This window comes from Pteronotus mesoamericanus, unplaced genomic scaffold, assembly GCF_021234165.1.
Source record: "Pteronotus mesoamericanus isolate MK-2021 breed Mesoamerican mustached bat unplaced genomic scaffold, CSHL_Meso_final contig_55, whole genome shotgun sequence".
Taxonomy (NCBI): Eukaryota; Metazoa; Chordata; class Mammalia; order Chiroptera; family Mormoopidae; genus Pteronotus; species Pteronotus mesoamericanus.
The window spans coordinates 7,865,265-7,886,908 of NW_026555198.1; the positions used below are offsets into that span (position 1 = coordinate 7,865,265).

Sequence of the window (21,644 nt, forward strand, 5' to 3'; positions counted from 1 at the left end):
TCCAAAAGAATATTAATGTAAGCATTATTATATTATACATTATTAATATAATTACTAATTTTTTATTTAAGACCTTTATTAACAGATGCTTGCAGTTTGTTGACTTTTTTGAAAAAATCAAGTTGTACACTTTTATTACAAATTAAAAATGAGGTTCTTAAAAATCTCAACTTGACCAGATATGAAACAATTTAAAAACCTTTAAAGGTGTATTGAGAAAAACCAGGCTTATTTTTTAAAAAAACACGTTTGTCATTACCAAAAAGAGACGTCTTTGGATAAAAATTATAAAAACCCCATGCTGCATAGATAATGCAGATAGTTCTAGTCATCTGGTCAACGGGCAAAAAGCAAGCACTTAAGGTCTTCAGCTCCCATCTTTTGTTCATTTCTTATTGCTAGAATTTCATATTCATTTCTTCTTGTTGGATGACTAAACCGGATGACGGTAGAGATGGTAAGCCAGCATTTACGCAGCCCCGCCCTGCTCAGCCTCGGGAGCGGACAAATTCTCAGCTGGTGGATCGGCTGCTTTTGTCTCCTTGCCATCTTGTGGGTTAGGGTTTTCTGGGCGTCTGCGTCAGTAACTGAAGTTGTGGCGGTACCGACGTTGAGGTGGCTGCTGACCTTGGGTCTCAGCTTGATTTTCCTTATCTTCATCATTGCCGTCCTCTCTAGGCTGTCTTGGGCGAGGAGGGCCCCTGCGAAATCGTGGTCTGTAGCCCCGATACATAGTCTGTCTCGCTGGTCTCCCTTGTTCTCCCGCACCCTGGTGGTCGGCACCCTCCATCGCTCGTCCCTGCGCAGCAGGGCTGGAATATTGTGGTCGACGCCCATAGGGTCTCCGCAGGTAGTAAGGGGGGAACCATGGCCTGCGGTAGGGCCGGCGCCGTTGGGCCCGGCCTTCAGGAGCACTCTCCGATCCCTCATTCTGCCCCCCCCCCGCCCCCACTATTCTGGTAATTCTGCTGGCAAGTGCGTGGAGGACCCCTGCGACGTGGACAGCGTCTGTAACGGTCGCGGCCCGCTGCCTGTGTTCTGCCTGGCACTGGAACTCCACCAGGGCCTGTGACATTGGCTGCCTCCGCACCCTCTTCTCCTTCAACATCAGACTCCACCGTCTCTCCGTCTCCTACACTGAGGAGGTCCTTCCTGGGGTCATTCTTCTTTATGGCAGTCTGGTGGACAAAGACATCTTCCTTGGTCTCATTCCTGTTGATGAAACCATATCCGTTTCTTACACTGAACCATTTTACTGTTCCCCAAACCTTCGTTGCGATGACCTTCTCCCTGCCAGCAGGCGCTGCGATGTGAGGTCGCCTGGGCCGCTGCTTCCTGCGCCGCTGCCCGTGGTGCCGGGCTTGGTGTCGGCAGCGCTGAGGGTGGGGGCGGCGGGGGGGAGGCGGCAGGCGGCTGCCGGGTCTCGGCCTCGCTGCTCATGGTTGCGGTGATGGTGACTGGGGCCAGCTGTGGCAGCTGCGGCTCCTCCCGGGGTGTGATGGTAACTAGGCCGGCGGCGGCGGTGGGGCTGCTCAGGGCTCTCTGGGGTCCGCTCTCCGCTCCCACTACTGATCAAACTCTAATTACTAATATTAATATTTTGTTATAATAATGCTTATTAAAATTTAAACAATAGAAAGTTTATAAGATAAAAAATTAAAGTCCTCCTCACACTGTCCCTTCTGTCACTATTCACATATAACTAATATATTTAGTTTGATTTGTATTATTTCTGATCTTTTTCTCTGTATTTACATACAAACATATGAGTATAGAAGTATATATTTGTATAGGCTTTGTTGATTTTTAACTGGATAATAGAGTGCATACTATTCTATGACACTTTTTTTCACTTAACATGTCTTTCCATGTTAGTATAATTCATATTTTAATGATCTCAAAGTATTCCACAATATGGATTTACTCTAATTTTTTTATCATTCCCAATGCTGATCTTAAGAAATAACACTTTATTGTTTTTCTTGACTATAAAAGTAATAGAAATTCATAAAATAAAAATAAAATAGAAATGGATAAGTAAGTTTTGTAATCACTACAGAGGTTAGGGATGAAGCAAGATTCTATTGTACACACCACTTGGTAATTTTTTATAATTTTTAATTTTTAATTGTATTTTTTCCATTACCATTTATCCGTTGATACTCATTTCCACCTCTGCCCACCACCGTTCTCCCCTCAACCACTACACTGTTAACTGTGTTCATGAGTTTTCTCTCTTTTTTTTTGCTCAATCCTTCCACCTCCCAACCACACCACCCTCAGAGCTGTCAGCCTGCTCTCTATCTGTGAGTTTGTCTCTATTTTGCTTGTTAATTCAGTTTGTTCATTAGATTCCACATATGAGTGAAATCATGTGGTACTTGTATTTTTCTGGCTGGCTTATTTCACTTAGCATCACATTTTCCAGGTCCATCCATGCTGTCACAAAGTGTAAAGTTTTCTTTTTTATGGATGACTAGTATTCCATTGTGTAAATGTACCATAGTTGTTTTATCTACTCATCTACTGATGGACACTTGAGCTGCATCCAAATCTTGTCTGTTGTAAATAATGCTGCAATGAACATAGGGGTGCATATAGTCTTTTGAATTATATTCAGGTTTCTTTGGATAAATTCCCAGAAGTGGAATCGCTGGGTCATAAGGCAATACCATTTTTAATTTTTTTGAGGTAACTCCATACTGCTTTCCACAGTGGCTGCACCAAGTCTGCATTCCCACCAACAGTCCATGAGGCTTCCCTTTTGTCCACATCCTCACAAACACTTGTTTGTTGATGTATTGATGATAGCCATTCAGGCAGGTGTGAGGTGATATCTCATTGAATTTTTAATTGTTTGCATTTCTCTGATGATTAATGATGTTGAGTATGTTTGCATATGTTTATGGACCATTTATATATCCTCTTTGAAGAAGTGTCTATTCGGGTCCTTTGCCCATTTTTTAATTGGATTATTTACTTTTTTTTGGTGTTGAGTTCTATTAAGTTCTTAAATTTTGAACAGTAATGCCTTATCAAATATATCAGCGAATATGTTCTCTCATTCAATTGGTTGTCTTTTCATTTTGTTGAGGGTTTCATTTTCTGTGCAAAAGCTATTTAGTTTGATGTAGTCTCATTTGTTTATTTTTTCCTTTTGTTGCCTTTGCTTAAAGAAATAGATCAGAAAAAAATGTTATGAGAAATATCCAAGATTTTATAGCCTATGTTTTCTTCTAGGATTTTTATGGTTTTGAGTCTTACATTTAAGTCTTTAATCCATTTTGAGTTTATTTTCCTTTGTGGCATATGAAGGTGATCAGGTTTCATATTTTTTGCATGTATCTTCCAATTTTCCCAACACCATTTATTAAGTAAACTATCTTTGTCCCATTGTCTGTTTTTGCCTCCTTTGTCAAATACTAATTGACTATAAAGGCATGGACTTATTTCTGGGATCTCTATTCTTTTCCATTGATCTATATGTTTGGTTGGTGGTTTGTTTTTTGCCAGTACCATGCTGTTATTATTACTGTGGCCTTGAAGTATAGTTTGATATTAGGTAGTGTTATTCTCCCAACTTCATTCTTCTTTCTCAAATCTCTGTTTTTATGCAGGGTCTTTTGTGGTTCCATATAAATTTCTGAAATATTTGTTTTAGTTCTCTGAAATACACCATTGGCATTTTGATAGGAATTGCACTCAATCTGTAGATCGCTTTGTGTAGTATGGACATTTTAATGATATTAATTCTTCCTATTCATAAACATGGTATATGCTTCCATATATTTGTATCTTCTTTAGTTTCATTCTTTAGTGTCTTATAATTTTCTGAATACAGGTCTTTTACATCTGTGGTTAAATTTATCTGGAGATATTTTTATTCTTTTTGAAGCAAATATGAATGGGATTGTTTTCTTAATTTTCCTTTCTGAGAGTTCATTATTAGTGTATAAAAATGTGACTGATTTCTGTATATTAGTTTTTGTATCCTGCTACTTTACTGAATTCATTTGTTCATTTCTAGTAGTTTTTTTGTGGAATCTTTATTCTCTATATACAGTACCATGTCATCTGCAAATAATGACAGTTTTACATCTTCCTTTCCAATTTGGGTGCCCTTTATTTCTCCCTCTTGTGTAATTGCTGTGGCTAGGCTTTTCAGTACTGTGTTGAATAAGAGAAGTGAAAGTGGGCATCCCTGTCTTGTTCCCAATCTTAAGGGGAATGCTTCTAATTTTTGCCCATTGAGTATGATGTTGGCTGTGGTTTTGTGATATGTGGCCTTTATTAAGTTGAGATGTGATCCTTCTATTCTCACCTTGTTTAGAGTTTATATAATAAATGGGTACTACATTTCATCAAATGCTTGTTTTTGCATCTGTTGATATGATCATGAGGTTTTTATCCTTCATTTTGTTTATGTGGTGTATCATCTTTATTGATTTGTGGATATTGTACCAACCTTGCATTCCCAGTATAAATCTCATTTGATCATGGTGTATGAACTTTTTAATGTATTGCTGTATTCAGTTTGTTAATATTTTGTTGAGCGTTTTAGTTTGTATGTTCATCAAGGATGTTGATCTATAATTTTCTTTCTTTGCCTGGTTTTGGAATTAGGATAATGTTGACATCATAAAATGAGCTTGGGAGTCTTCTCTCCTCTTTAGGTTTTTGGAACAGTTTGAGAAGGAGAGGTGTTAGTTCTTAGCTGAACATTTGTTAAAATTCACCTGTGATGTTATCTGGTCCAGGGCTTTTGTTTGTTGAGAGGTTTTTTTAAAAAAAAAATATTTATTTTTAGGTAGAGATGAAGGGAGGGAGAAAAAGAGGGAGAGAAACATTATTGTGTGATTACCTCTCATGTGGGGCCTGGGGACCTGGCCCACAACCCAGGCATGTGCCCTGAATGGGAATTGAATCAGCAACCTTTGGTTTGCAGGCCAGCACTCAATCCACTGAGACACACCAGCCAGGGCTGTTGAGAGTTTTTTTGATTACTGCTTCAACTAAACTAGTTATCTGTCTATTCAGATTATCTGATTCTTCCCAATTTAGTTTGGGAAGATTGTATGTTTAAGCATTTATTTATTTCGTCCAGATTGTCCAGTCTTTGGCATATAGTTGTTTATGGTACTTTTCTTACAATCCTTCCTATTTCTTTCATGTCAGTTTGTCAATCTTGTTTATCTTTTCAAAGAACCAGCTCTTAAATTAATTTATTTTTATTATTGTTTATAAGATTCTATTTCATTTATTTCTGCTCTGATTTTTATTATTTCATTCCTTCTATTTCATTATTTTGGGCTTTGTTGGTTTTTTAAAAGTTTTTTAAGTGTAAAGTTAGATTGTTTATGAGCTTTCTTTTGTTTGTTTCTTGAGATAGGGTTATAATGCTATGAATTTTCCTCTTAGGACTGCCTTCCCTGTGTCCCACAAATTTTTGGGTTGTTGTGTTCTCATTTTCATTTATTTAAAATTATCTTTTGATTTCTTCCTTGATCTCATTGTTAACCCATGCACTGTTTAGTAACATGTTATTTAGCTTCCATGTCTTCATGTGTTTTTCAGTGTTCTTCTTGTGATTGATTTTTAATTTCATAGCATTATGATCAGAGAAGGTGTTTGATATTATTTCAGTTTTCTTAAATATTGAGACTTGTTTTGTGTTCTAACATGTCCTCTATTCTTAAAAACGTTCCATGTGCACTTGAAAAGTATGTATATTCTGCCGCTTTTGGGTGAAATGCTCTGAAGATATCAATTAAATCCATTTGACCTAGTGTGTCATTTAAGGCCACCTTCTTATTGCTTTTCTGCCTGAGAGATCAATCCATTCACATCAATGGGGTATTAAATGCCTTACTATGACTGTATTTCTGTCAATTTCTCCCTTTATGTCCATCAATATTTGCTTTACATATTTAGGTGCTCCTATGTTGGGTGCATAAGTGTTTACAAGGGTTATATCTTCTTTTTGGATTTTTCCCTTTATCATTATGTAGTGTGCTTCTTTGTCTCTTTCTATAGCCTTGGTCTTCAAGTCTATTTTGTCAGATATAAGTACTGCTACCCTAGCTTTTTTTCCTTTCCATTTGCATGAAATATCCTTTTCCATCCCTTTACTTTTAGTCTGTGTGTCTCTTTCATCTGAGGTGAGTTTCATGAAGACAGCATATCTGTGGGTCTTATTTTCTTATCCATTCGGCTACCTTATGTCTTTTGATTGGAACATTTAAGCCACTTTCATTTAAAGTGATTATTGATAGATACATATCTATTTCCATTTTATTCTTTTAACTGTGTTCCTCTGATTTTTCATTTTTCTTCTTCTTAAAGAAAACCCTTTAATATTTCGTGTAATACTGGTTGGTGGTAACAACTCCTTTAACTTTTTCTTGTATGGGAAGCTCTTTCTTTCTCATTCAGTTTTTAATAATCACCTTTCCGAGAAAAGTAGCCTCAATTGTAAGTCCTTGCTTTTCATACCTTTGGATATTTCATGGCAATCTCTTCTGGCCTAAAATGTTTCTGTAAGGAAATCAGCTGACAGTCTTATGGGAGCTCCTTGTAGGTAACTAACTGCCTTTCTTTGTGGCTTTTAAGATTCTCTCCTTGTCTTCAAGCTTTGCCATTTATATATGATGTGTCTTGGTGGGGGCCTCTTTGGGTTCATCTTGTTTAGGTCTCTCTGTACTTCCTGGACTGTGTGTCTTTTTCCTTCACCATATTACAGAAGTTTTCAGTCAGTATTTCTTTAAAAAGATTTTCAATCCCTTGCTCTCTCTCTTCTCCTCTGGTATCCCTATGATGCAGATATTTTTACACTCATGTTGTCCTAAAGGTCCCTTAAACTATCATCATATAAAAAAATTCCTTTACTTTTTGGTGCTCTGATTGGGTGTTTTATATAACCTTGTCTTCCAAATAACTGATTTGATTCTCTGCTTCATCCAACTGTTAATTAATTGTAGTCTATTTTTTATTTCAAATATTGTATTCTTCAGTTCTATGTTTTTATGCTGTTGTAGTTCTCAATAAACTTCTTGAGCATCCTTATAACCATTAAAAAAATTCATTTTGTCGTAAATTGCTTCCCATTTCATTAGCTCTTAAAAAAATATTTCATTTCTCCTGTCTTTTCATTTGGGGCATGTTTCTTTGTCTCCCCATTTTGTCTGCCTCTTTGTGTTTGTTTCTATGTATTAGGGAGATCTGCTTTGTTTCCCAAACTTGGAAGGAACTCTCTGGTGTAGGTCAGTATCAGATGCTGACTGTGAATGGCCCCTAGTTACCTGTTTGGACCTACAATGTGATCCAGTTTGTAGCTGTCTTTGCTGACCATGGGTATAACATGGGAAGGACAAAGTTGTACATCATTGCCTGCTTCCACCATCACCAAGCCCGGGAGCATGTCAGAAAAAGGTTGTAGGTACCCTGAAATTTGCCTGTGCTCGCCTTCACCTTTTTGTCTGCCTGTTAGGCTCAGTCACTAAGGGGCCTCTGGCTGTACTTGAGTTGCATGAGGATGGTTCTCAGTGAATAACCAGGTAGGGGTGAGTGGTGTTCACCAGATTGATACAGGCTAAATTTTGGTGCCAGTGTTGGGTCTGAGGCCTTTCAGCAAATGTCTCAGTGTATAAAAATTCTAGCTGCCACCTATAAGTTGCCCACAGACCATTGTAATGCAGCAAGGTCTCAGAAAATCAGCAGGGTGAGGCCAGCAGTGTTTATCAAGCCCAAACAGTTCAAGATTTGGTGTGTAAAGAAGGGCTCTGCACTCATCAGGCCTGCAAGGAAATAATGGCCCACTTCCTAGAGCCACACAACTCAGTCTGTCTTAGAGTCTGCCAGGAGGCATATCTCAGCAGGGCAGGACCATTAGGAGTTGGGAGGCTGGGGCTAGCAGATTTCCCATGAGTGGGATAGCGCGTCAGTCTTGTGAGAAACAAAGAGTCGTGGCTCTTACCCCAGAGCCACAAAACTCAATCACTGACACCACTTGAGTCTCTCAGACCTCTCCACCTCTATCTGGGCAGCTAACTCCTCAGCAGGATGGTGTGACAGGGAATCCAGAGGGTGGAGCTATGACATTCCGACAGACTGATGCTGTAAGGAGGGCAATACTCCAGCCAAGAAAGAAGACACCTGTGGTGCTGGAGAGGGACTCAACACAGGGATCCTGTTGGCTTTCCCTTCATCTCTCTCCCCAGAGCCACAAATCCCAGTCTTTCTTCACAGGACTCTAGACTGCTCTGCCCTCCCTCTGCAGGAGTTCATGGCAAGTGTCTGCAAATGAGATTTCATGCATTGGCTCTTTATGAGGGCACCTGTATCTCTAGAAGGCTCTTGTGTCTTCCTGGTGGACAGAAGCCCTCCTGATTTTCACAGCCAGATCTTATGTGGGTGCTTCTTCCTGGTTCTCATGCTCTGGGCTGTGGAGCCTGGCATGGTCTTGAGACCCCTCACTCCACAAGCAGGATCTTTGCATCTGACATATTCCTCTGATATTTTAGCTGCCACATACAGTAGCAGGGCCAGTCCTTTTCATGTCTCTGCCCTTCCTACCTGTCTTAATGCGACTTTTTCCTGTAAATCCCTGGTTATAAGACTTCTGTTCAGCTGGTCCTCACCTGATTTTTCATGTTTATTTTTCTATATTTTAGTTGTAATTCCAGTTTGGTCCTGGGAAGATGTGAGTGTAACTTTTACCCACTCAGCTGTCATCTTGAATCTCCATGCAACTTTTTCTTATTTTTTTAATTTATAAAACATATTTAGTCTATTACAGTTGCCTCAATTTTTACCCCTTTACCCCGCTTCACCCATCGCACACCACCCCCCACTCGCACAGTCAATTCCCCCTCTGTTGTCCAAGTTGATGGGTCATTCATACATGTTCTTTGTCTAGTCCCTTCCCCTTCTTTCCACCATTGCCCTCCTTTCCCATCCCCTCTGGTCACTTTCAGTCTGCTCCATGTTTCCATGCCTGTGGTTTATTTTGTTTGTTAGTTTATTTTGTTGAATAGAGTCCACTTATAGGTGAGATCATATGGTATTTGTCTTTCATCAACTGGCTTATTTCACTTAGCTTAATATTCTCCAGTTCCATCCATGTTGTCACAAAAGGTAGCAGTTCTCTCTCTCTCTTTCTTTCTTTCTTAAATGCAAATTGATTTTATTTAGTTTTTTAGAAGTCAAAGTTAATTATAAAATATTAAAAAATTTAAAACCATTATAAAGTCTCAGCAATTAAACCAACATGACACCAGCACAGAAATAATTAAGTAGGTCAATGAAAGATAATGAGCATTCTATAGACAACTCTATATATCTGTCTAACAATGAAATATATGATTAAGTTGATATTTCAAATCAGTAGGTAAAATAAGGCTTATTCAACAAATAAGGTGCATGGATCATTATTACTTGAAATAAAACAAATATAGAGCCCTATTCTACCCATTATGCAGGAAATATACAGGTGACTTAAAAATCAATATGTAGAATCTAAGGAGTTTTAGGAGAAAATACAAACTAATATTTTTCTTACCCTGAAGTAAAATATTATAACCCAGAAGCTACAAAGTAAAATATTGACAATATGACTATATTAAACATTTAAGACTATATAGTAATATACATATAAAAAAGTTAAAGGACAAGTAATAGAATGGGAAAGTATTTGCCACACATCTAAAAAAGGGGTAATAGTTGTTTATTTTTTAGGGAAAAGAATTCTACAAACCTTTAATCAATAAATGGATAAAGAATACCCAAAAGTCATTTAAAGCTTTTTAAAAATAATAGACATAGGCAAGAAATATACAAAAAAAAGGTTTGGTTTCAACAAATAATAGAGGAACAATTAAAATAACACATCTTGTCACAATCAGATTAACAAGCATTAAAAATATTGGTAATATCAAGTATTGGCAACTGTGAAAGGATCTGGGTATTCATAGACTCTTCATCTTAGCAGCCCCTTTAGTATATTTTGCAGTGCTGGTTTGGTGGAGGTGTATTCTTTTAGCCATCTTTTCTCTGGGAAACTCCTTATTTCACCTCCCATTTTAATGGAGAGCCTTGCTGTGTAGAGCAGTCTTGGTTGCAGGCCTTTGCTTTTTATTCCGTGGAATATTTCTTGCCACTCCCTTCTGACTTGTAGTGTTTCTGTTGAGAAGTCAGCTGCTAGCCGTATTAGGGCTCCCTTACATGTTACTACCTCTCTCCCTTGCTTCCTTTAGGATTCTTTGTTTGTCTTTGATATTTGCCATTTTAATGATGATGTGTCTTGGAGTGGGCCTCATTGGGTTCCTCTTGAATGGGACCCTCTGTGCTTCCTGGACTTGTGTGACTTTTTCTCTCCTCCCATTAGGGAAGTTTTCCATCGTTACTTTTTCAAACAGGTTCTCTATCCCTTCCTCCTCCTCTTCTCCTTCTGGTATCCCTATTATGCAGATATTATTGTGTTTCAGGTTGTCCTGCATTTCCCTAAATGCTTCTTCATTCTTTTTGAGCCTTTTTTCATTTTCTTGCTCTTTTTGAGAGTTTTTTTTCTGCCTTGTCCTCCAGCTCGCTGATTTGATCCTCTGCTTCATCTAGCCTGTTTTTTATTCTTTCTACTCTGTTCTTCAGTTCAGAAATTGTATTCTTCATTTCCTCTTGTCTCTTATTGATAGTTTCTATATCCTTTTTTCATGCTGATATAGTTTGCAGTAAGTGCCCTGTATTTTCCCTGTAGTTTTTTGTAATTCTCTCTGAGATCACTGAGCTCATTGAGCTTCCTTTGAACTGTTGTTTGGAACTCAATATCTGATCGTTTCCTTGCCTCTATTTCATTTAGTTCTCTTTCTGGGGATTACTCCTTTCCCTTCAGGTGGGGCGTGTTTCTTTGTCTTCCTATTATTTGTGAGACTCTTCTCTTTTGCTTCTGCTTCTTAAGTTGATCTATCTTGGTTTCCTGACTTTGTCGTGTGAACTTCTGTGGTTGGGGACTACTGCTTTTACTTTCTGGATTGGCCTCTGATGATGTCAGATGTCATCCCTGTCTGACCATTGGCAGCCTGTTCAAGATTTCCAGGAATCTACTGTTTGTGACTATCTCCTTCAGCTGTTAATCTAGACACTCTGCACTCAGCAGGCTGCCTTAGACAGCTCAGGGCGGGGGAGAGACCCTCCTGGTCGCTGGGTTATTGGGTCCTCTCTCACTGCTGCCATATAGGGGAGGAGTCCACACTGGCATCTCACCAGCTTCTCTCTCAGTTCTCTCCTCAAGCCTCCATCCCCAGTCTCTCTTCAAGTGTCTCCAGACCTCTCTGCGCCTCCTTTAGTCAGGGATCTACTGCCTGTGGCTGCTACTCTGCACTCAGTAGGTGGCTTGGATAGCACAGTGTGGGTTGGAATCCCACCTGGGGGTGGGGCTATTGGGTCTTCTGACACTGGTGCCGCTTAGGGGGAGAGGTCTCTGCCTGAGCAAGATGGCTGCTGCCACATGGGGGATGAGTCAGCACTGAGATCCCACCAGCTACTCTCTCAGTTCTCTCCCCAAAGCCTCCTTCCCCAGTCTCTCCTCAGATGTCTCTAGCCCACTCTGCCCCTGCCTTTGCCGGAGACCGGGGTAAGTGGCTGCAAATAAAAATTCATGCATTGGCACTTTAAACAGCTCTTTGCATCTCCAGCTGCCTGTCTCTGGCAAAGAACAACCCGGCCGCTTTTTGCAGCTGGCTGTTTTCTGTGTTCTTTTGGGGGCTGGTGCTGTGAGCTAGAGATCCCTGCTTTTGGTTTAGGCCCTGCTCTTAGTGGGATCCAACTGGCCCTTTCAATATCCTTCTGGTACTGCCACCCGTGGGCATCTTGCCTGCCTTCTTGAATCTGTACCGCACTCCTTACCAGTTAGATTGTGCTAAAGCTGATTCTTCTGTTTTTGAGGTTACAAGGCTCCTCACTTGCTATTGTTCAGTTGTTTGCTCCAGGCGATTTCTCCACAACTTAGTTGTAATTCCAGGTTGGTCCTGCAAGGAGGTCAGTGTGACTTCCACTCACTCCTCTGCCACCTCGATTCCCCTCCATGCAACTTTTTAGACGGAGAATGAAGAATCTCACTCTTGCCCTGGCTTGTGTGGCTCAGTGGACTGAGCGCCAGCTTGTGAACCAAAAGATCACTGATTCTATTCCCAGTCAGGGCACATGCCTGGGTTGCAGGCCAAGTTCCCAGTAGGGGGTGTGCAAGGGGCAACTGGTTGATGTTTGTCCCACACATTGATGTTTCTCTCCTTCTCTTCCTCCCTTCCTTCCCCTCTCTCTAAACATAAATAAATAAAATCTTTAAAAATAAAGTCAATGTTTATTTAAAAAAATAATTTCATTCTTTCTAAGTTATGCTAAGTGAATATGTAACTTATAGCAAATGAAAAAGAATGTCAAAAACAGTCTGTGTTGTATACTGCAATTTGTGTGAAAATGCACACTGTTTTGATGCTTGTATGTGCAAAATATGAAAAAATACAGAATAAAGTCATGACACGGTGACATTTCTTGATTCCAGGGAGGGAAACTGGGTTGCTAAGGGACAGGGATAGAATGGAGACTTTTTACTGTGTACTATTTTATACCTCCAAATTTTGAACCCTGTGTTTGTATTACCTTTCAAAAAAATACAATGAAAAACTTTTAAATATAAAAATTCTATATGTGTATTATATTTATATATATTTATAGAAACATACACAAATAAGGTCTGGAATGATATACAACAACCACCAAACGAAACAGGTATTATGACTTAGGAAGGGGAAGTGGGAAATTAGATGTATGTGTGGGATGGACATTTACTTTTTACTTTATGCTGCTTAAATTTTAAAGGAGATTTTATAATTACACAAATCAACCACATAAAAAGAAATCTTATACTATAGGGCTGAGGGCACTGTATCAAGAGAATACAACTTTTTAAAAATTCAGCCATAAATGTTTGAAAGGTTCAGCCCTATTAGCATGTCTTTAACATCATTCCCTTGAGTATTTCTGATGGATTGAAGTAATAAGACCTTGTGTTCACCAGTCAAATTCAGAAAAAAACACACAATTCAATCTACAGGCAATATATTACTGAGTTGTACAGTTGAAAGACATAATTTTGTTAACCCATGTCACCCAAATAAATTTAATAATTTTTTAATGAGGGAATAAGTCTTTCCCATGCAAGAATTCAAAATGAAATAGTAAGCTGACCTTCAGTCTTACAGTGACTTTTGTGGAGAATGCAGAAATTTCCCATATCAGAAGAACTATCTAGGAGGCAAAGGGCATAAAAAGATAAGTAGTGGATAACCACTTTTACCATGGTCCCTAAGGTACACCTCATATTTCAAAAGTGTGTAGTCTCTGGAGCTATTGAAAAGAACTTATGATTTAGAGTCAGAAGTCTACATTATAGAGTAGCTGTGTGAATTTGAATAATCAACAACCCCTATGGCTAATCAACTCCTCCAATAGTTAATCAACTATCTCTATCCGATTACCTATCTCAGAAACTTATTAAAAAATTAAATGAGATACTATGAATGCACATTCTAAACTATATAGTGGTGTTCAAATACTGTCATTATTTTTCATCACCCAAAGTGGTAGAGCTAATGACAGTCGGTCACAGTGGTATCCCCTTATTGTCATATGGGACATTACCTCTTTACTCCCAGAATTGCATGCCAACTTCTAAAACATGCAACTTCCAAAACACCACTGGTTCAAAATTTGGCATTATAACTTGTTACTGTCACTATGTGAGAAAAAGTAAAATTAATGTTTGATAGTAATGCTAAAAAAAATACTTGCTACTAGAAAAACAAAGTACAAATTTGTTGTTGAGCTTTATATCTTTTTGAACTCTTAGAAATTGGCAAAAGGATAGTGTAAACACTGTTTTATTTTCTTAAATTTCAGTTATCTACCTCATATTCTACCATGCCATCTTTGTGTTCTTTACCTGGACCTACTGGAAGTCTATTTTTACACTCCCTCAACAGCCAAACCAGAAGGTAAGAATACTGGTTACTTCATAAAGGCTAAACACAGAGGCAAATATAAATCCCACTAATTCAAGAAAAGGACAAAAAGGGAAGCAAAAAGCCTTCTATTACTAAAATAAAGATTCAGAATAACCTTTCAAAAGGACTCTTAGTGATAAAGATGAATTGAGTGTAAGATTGCCTATTGAAGGTGTTTGTGAAGTCACCAGCCATGGATATATTTAATACTAGAAAACCACTACCTGCATTGGTGGGTGACATAATTAGGGAAAGAAGAACCCATTTGGATTCTGAAAACTGCTCTAGTTCAATTCTATGAAGCTATTATTTTAGGACCCAAGGAGACTTTGGAAGACAACTATTAAGAAAAAGTTGCAATGGCTAAATTGATCATTTTCAAATTGTGCTCCATTGAATCAAAGTGTTTCCTGCAATATTTGGGAATGTTTATTAAATAATTTGTAATTATATCAGGCATTTATATTATGTGACTACTGTAAAACAGGTTTAATTCCAAAGTAGAAAAATTAAAACAAAAAACAATCAAAGCGACTTAAACAGCCTACAAACATTAAGGAAAATACTGGTTTAAATTTTACTATTTATGGAATCAAATTGGTACACAAGAAAAAATAAAATTAAATGCAAAAGAAGGCAGTAATGCAAGAATTGGTGAACATAAAAGATATAAGCTTATAGCCCTGGCTGGTGTGGCTCAGTGGATTGAGCGCTGGACTGTGAATCAAAGGGTTGCCGGTTCAATTCCTAGTCAGGGCACATGCCTGGGTTGCAGGCCAGGTCGCCGGTAGGGGGCGCACAAGAAGCAACCACACATTGATGTTTCTCTCCTTCTCTTTCTCCCTCCCTTCCCTTCTCTAAAAATAAATAAATAAAATCTTTAAAAAATATATAAGCTTATAGAAAATAAATAGCAAAATTGTACAAGTTCTTCTTATAAGTAATTATTTGAAATATAAGTGAATTAAGCTATCCAATTGAAAGACAGATATTTACATAATGGATAAACATCACCTGTCTTTATGTTGTCTACAAATGAATCATTTTAGAACCAAAAACATAAATAGGTCAAAGGTGAAAGGATGGAAAATGTTATTCCAAGCAAATAGTAACCTAAAGATAGCAACAAGGGTAGCTGTGCTAACATCAAATAAGAGAGATTTAAGACAAAAAACTGTTGCAAGATACAAAGACAAAAAAGATCTCACTGAGTAATGGCAGAAAGATGACAGAGTAGAAGATACTGGCCTTTGTCCACGTACAAAAAACAACAGACAGTTATACATGAATGAAAATAGCCATGCAAGGGCTAACAAGTCTAATTAAGTACCTGTAGCAACACAGTAGAACAAAAAATGGAGACTAATCATACAGGAAGAATTGTTAGGAAGATTAATTTGATGGAGACATCTTGAGAATGCTAAGAACAAAGAAACAGGGCAGGTGCTAACAGTATCAGCCACACAACAGGTACTAATGCAGATACCAGTGGTCTGCTTTGTGGAGGACTCCAGCAGCCTTTGCCACTGAGGACCTCAACAGCCCCCAGGACAGCCATGAATTTCCAGTTTCAACAGCAGAGGACCTCAAAATGTTTGGTGGTGTGGACCTCAGCAGTCTCCACCACAGAGGATACGGGCAGCTTTTGCCACTGCGGTAACCAATACCCATCACTACCACAGACTCTCCTTAAAATGGGATGTTGCTGAGACCTCCTTACAAAAAGAAGCCTCTGTTGTGCCATCCAGTACTAAGGCTGCCACACCCAACCTTGTGCTTTCTCTAGACCCCAGAACCATGACTGCTTTATATGTACTTGCCACCAGATGCCAACATCACAGCTCTTCCACACATGCCCATCCTGCAAACCCTGGCTCTGTAGCCACTCTGCCTATACCAGTATTTCAGACACCAGAGCCACTGACAACACATGATATCTCATGCCGCAGATCCCAGAGACACTATCATTCTATGCACACCTGTGCTCTGAATCCTGGACCCATGGTCACACTGCAAGTGTTCACAATATGGAAACTGGAGTACTGCTGCAGTGTATGCACCTGTCCTCTAGAACCCATTACCATAGCTTCTCCATAAGTATCCAAACTTAAGACACCCAAACCACCACCACATCAGACTCATCTATACACCACATATACCTGCTATTTAGAGTCTAGTTCTATTACTGCTCTGCAAGTGCATGCACTTAAATCAATGGAGCCCATGCCTCAGACCCCAGAGCCTCTGTAGCTCTGTGAGCCTGTGCTCTGGAACCCAGTTGTGTGGCTGCTTCCCAATCACCTTCATATCACACACTATTATTAACACTGCAGCATGGGTGCCTATACCCCAGGCACTAGTACCACCACTACCCCAGACCCCAGAGCCATTCCAGGAGGTACATGCATGCCTTCAATCCAGAGTCTGGCTCCGTAGCCACTCCATGATCACTCATACATCAAACACCACTGACACAGCCACTATAAGTGGGTTAAAAGATCCCCTCAGCCATGATCTACCATGGGAGATAAAGAGATCAGGAGGATTATAGCAGGCTTCACCACTGAAAACCCTAATGCACTGCACTGCTGCTACAGACACATGCAGCCTTGGTACTGGGGACTCTTTCAGTCTTTGCTGATGTTGATGACAGCTGACAGAACTTTAAGGAGATTATGACACTGCCTCTTCCCTGGAGCTGGAACTGCCTCACCCCATCCAACTGGCATCCCTGCACCCACTCACAGGTAAAGGTATTTTCTCACTGAAGCCAGTCTATAAAATCTGGAAAACGCGACTGCTCTATCAAGTGTATACACATCAATGCAATGCTTCAAGAAACACAAAAACTCAAGGAAAATTGATACCACCTAAAGAACACAATAACTAGTACTAACTGCAAATAAATGGAGATCTTATGGGGGGAAAACCTCAAAATAATTGTTTTAAGGAAGCTCAGAAAACTGCAAAAGAACACAGATAGACAACTAATCAAAATCAGGAAAACAGTACATTAACAAAACAAGAAGTTAAATAAAAGATCATAAAAAGGTACCAAACAAAAATTCTGGAGCTGGAGAGTACAATGAATAAAATGGAAAACTATATAGAGAACATCAATATCAGACTTGATCAAGAAGAAGGATCTTCAAACTCAAAGATAAGCTATTTGAAATTAGCAAATTAGGGGAACAAAAATATAAAAAAGGATGAAAGAGTGAATATAGCTCACGAGAACTGTGAGACACCATCAGGGGAAAAAACATGCATTATGGCTAATAAAAGGAGAACGGGGACAGGGCCATAAAGCTCATTTAAAGAAATAATGGCTGGAAACTTCCCAAATTTGAGGAGAGATATGGACATCCAGGAACATAAAGCTCTAAAGTCCCCAAACAGTTTCAAACTAGAGGACTTCACAAGGACACATTATAATCGAACTTTCAAAAATCAAAGTCAAAGAGATAATTTTGAAAGCAGGAAGAAAAAAAGACTGGTCACTTACAAGGGAACCACCATAAGCTATCAGTGGATTTCTCAGCAGATACCTTGCAGGCCAGGACAGAGCGGTATAATTTATAAAAAATACTGGTAGAAAAAACTACCAACAAAGATTGCTTTGGGCAACAAAGCCATCCTTCAGAAATGAAGGACAGAGTTTCCCACCAAAAAAACAACCAACCAAAAAGCAAAACATGACAGTTTACCACCAGGAAAACTGCCTTACAAGAAATGTTGAAGGAAATTCTTCAAGCTGAAATAAAAATATAATAATTAGTAACATGAAAACACATAAAAGTTAAAAATCTCACTGGTAATGGTTAGTATATAGACCCATTTATATAAACTCCAATACGTTTATTGACTTGTGACTATTGTACCTTCCTTGCATCCCTGGGATGAATCCCACTTGATCATGATGTATGATCTTTTTAATGTATTGGTGGATGCAGTTTGCCAAAATTTTTAAAAGGATTTTAGCTTCTATGTTCATCAGTGATATTGGCCTGTAGTTTTCTTTGTTGTGCCTGTGTCTGCCTTTGGGATTAGGATGATGAAAACCGTGGTACATTTACACAATGGAATACTATGCAGCAGAAAGAAAGAAGGAACTCCTACACTTCGTGTCAGCATGGATGAAACTGGAGAGCATTATGCTCAGTGAAATAAGCCAGGCAGTGAAAGACAAATAACATATGATCTCACCTATAAATGGAACCTAATCAACAACAACAAAAAAATCAAGTGAGCAAAAATAGAACCAGAGACATGGAAATAAAGAACAAACTGACAGTAACCAGAGGGGAGGGGAGGGGGATAACGAGGGAAAGAAGGGGAAGGGTTGTCAAGAAACATGTATAAAGGACCCACGGACAAACACAACGTGGTGAGGGAGGATTGAATGTGGGAGGTGGGAGTGGGTAGGGCAAGGGAGATTAATGGGGGGAAAATGGGGACAACTGTAATTGAGCAACAATAAAACAATACTCCAATATTATAAAGGTGGTGTATAAATCACTTTTTAACTCTAGTATAAAGGTTAAGAAGACAAACTAAAAAATAACTTTAGCTAAAATAATTTGCCAATGGACCTATAGAAAGATGTAAATTGTGAAATAAAAAACATAAAATGTTGGAGAGAAAATAAGCCAGTAATGCTGCATGCAATGCAAACTAACTTTTACAAGCTTCAAATAAAATGTAAGATTTTTTGTAAGTTCCATGATAATCAGAATGAAAAAAACCTTTAGCATATACACAAAAGATGAAGAAAAAAATCAAAGCACACCACTGCAGAAAATAATCAAACAACAATGGAAATCAGCAAGAAGGACAAAGGAACAAAGGAACTATAAAACAGCCAGAAAACAATTAACAAAATATAACAGTATATGTTTACCTATCATTGATTACTTTAAATGTGAATGGATTTAAATTATCCAGTCAAATGACATAGAGTGACTGATCAGATAACAGAAAAAACAAGACACAACTACATGCTGCCTGTAAAAGAATCACTTCAGGTTTAAAGATGAACAATAGATGAAAGTGAAGGGATGAAGAAAAATAGTTCATGAAAATAGAAGCCAAAAGAGAGCAAAGGTAGCCATGCTTATACCAGGCAAAATAGACTGTAATCCAAAAACTATTACAGAAGACAAAGAAAGTCATTATATAATGATAAAGAGATAAATTTATCAAGAAAATATAACAATTGTAAATACAGACTATATGCACCAACCACTGGAACACCTAAATATATAAAGGAACTATTAACAGAACTTAAGGGAGAAATAGACAGTAATATAATAATAAAGGGGACTTCAATACCTGACTTTTATCAATAGATAGAATATTTGGATAGAAAATCTATTAAAGAAAAGCAAATTTGTAGAATAATTTTAGACCAAATGAACCTGATGGACATATACAGAAAGTTCTCTACACAACAGTAGCAAAATACTTGATCTTTCTAAAATATACACACAGAAAATTCTCCAGGACAAATCATATGTTAGACCAACAATAGCCTTAATATTTAATAAAACTAAAACCATATGAAGGATATTTTCTGATTATAATTGTATGAAACAAAATATCAATAATAGCAAAACTGGAAAATTCATGCATATATGGAAATTAACACCCTCCTGAACAACCTATGAGTCAGGCAGGAATCAAAAGAGAAATCAGAATAATATAGTGACAAAAATGAAAATGGAAGCACAATGTACCAAAACTTAAGTAATGCAACAAAAGCAGCTCTAAGAGGACATTTTATAACAATAAATGACTGTATTGAGAATATAATATCTCAAATAACCAACCTAAGATTTTTTTCAAACGACTAGAAAAAGCCCTGGCTGGTGTGGATTGAGTGCCAGCCTGCAAATCAAAGGGTTGCTGGTTCAATTCCCAGTCAAAGCACATGCCTGGGTTGTGGGCCACGTCCCCAGTTGGGGACACATGAGAGGCAACCACACATTGATGTTTCTCTCCCCCTCTTTCTCCCTCCCTCCACACTCTAAAATAAATAAAATCTTTTTTTAAAAAAAACTAGAAAAAAGAAGGGTTAATAGAAGGAAGGAAATAACATATATCAGAACAGAAATAAATGAAATAAAGACTAGGCTAAAGATGGAAAATATCAAAGAAATTAAGAGCTGGGTTTTGAAAAGATAAAATTGACAAAACTTTAGGTAGAGTAACAAAGAATAAAAGAGAGAAGAATTGAAGATAGAAAGTCAGAAATGAAAGAAAAGACATTACAAAGGATCATAAAAGACTACTGTAAACAATTAATAAATTGGACATCCAGAAGATATGGATATTTCTAGAAACATACAACCTACCACAACTAAAATAGGAAAAAATAGGGGAGAGAAGATGGAGGAGGAGTGAATGGGAGTCACGCTGACCTCCTCCCAAGACCAAATTGGAATTGCAACTAAATAGTGGAGTAATCACCTGGAAAACAATGGAACAATAGTGGGAGAGGAGCCTTGGTGCCTTGGACACTGGATTTCACTCTCACACATCCCAATGGTTGAGAAGTGTGGTGGAGGCTCGAGAGGGTGGGCTGGGTGCCCATGGGCACTAGCACCAAAGGGACATTGCAACGGCCAGTTAGCTTCCCCCAAGAAGAACGGGGTCTGAATCATAAACAGGGACCCCTAAACTACAGCAGCTAAAGCCAAGAAAATACAGACAAAACGCAACCCTGAAAAGCTTAGGGGCGCTCTCTGCCAGAGACAGGTGGCTGGGGATGCAAAGAGACATTTAAAGGGCCAACACAAAAATTGCAGTGGCAGCCACCCTCCGTGATCTCTGGGCAGAGGCGGCAGCAGGGTGGGCTGGTGCCTGGGAAAAGACTGGTGAGGAAAATTTTGTGAAGAGAACTGACACGGCGGCCGGTGGAGCCCCGGTGATAACGCACTTCCCACTCTGCAGCTACCATCTCGCTCAGGCATAAGGGAATCAATTAACCTGCCTTTTGTGCGCTCTCCACACAGCTTGTACCCGTGTGAGCTGCAGGGCTGAGTGCAGACTGGCTGGGAGAGCCTTGAGGAGAGACTGGAGACGGAGGCGTTGGGGAAAGAACGGGAGGAGGAACCGGGGAGTCCCGACTCCCGCCCCGTTCTGTAGTCCCCATTGTGGGCTGAAAAGGTGCGACCCCAAAGAGGCAGAAGAGGGGCGCGCATGAACCAGACTGCCTGCGATTGAAACGCAGTCCGCACAGGGGGTGGATCCTTGGCCGAAGGGGTCACAGAACTGCCCCTGAGGAGAGTCTGGAAACGGAGGCATTGGGGAAAGAACGGGAGGAAGAACCAGGGAGCCCTGACTCCCTCCCCTTTCCGTAGTCTCCATTGCGCAGGAAGAGGCCACACACCCAAAGAGCCAAAAGCCGAAAAGCACACATAGACACCCCCAAAACACCCAGTGCAGGCGCGCACACTTGCGCCGAGTGACTGGCGAGAGTTGGCGAGCGTGTGTGTGACCCCCGCGGGCTGGACAACGGTTGCACTGGCTGGCAAGGCCTCCCACAGATTGACACCCATACGGCCTGTGAGGGAGTGGACAGAGCGGCAAGGG

The 21,644-nt window shown here is 39.3% G+C and overlaps 1 protein-coding gene across 2 annotated transcripts in view; it reads left to right on the forward strand.

Moving 5' to 3' along the window:
• ZDHHC15 (zinc finger DHHC-type palmitoyltransferase 15) overlaps positions 1 to 21,644 on the forward strand; it is a 120,185-nt gene that overhangs the window by 27,700 nt on the left and 70,841 nt on the right. For both annotated transcript variants that reach the window (XR_008529643.1, XM_054579570.1), the window contains exon 3: positions 13,948 to 14,042. Coding sequence is in view for 1 of the 2 variants with exons in the window: in XM_054579570.1 (XP_054435545.1) it covers positions 13,948 to 14,042 (95 nt within the window). In the remaining variant the exon portion in view is untranslated. The remainder of the gene's footprint in view (positions 1 to 13,947; positions 14,043 to 21,644) is intronic.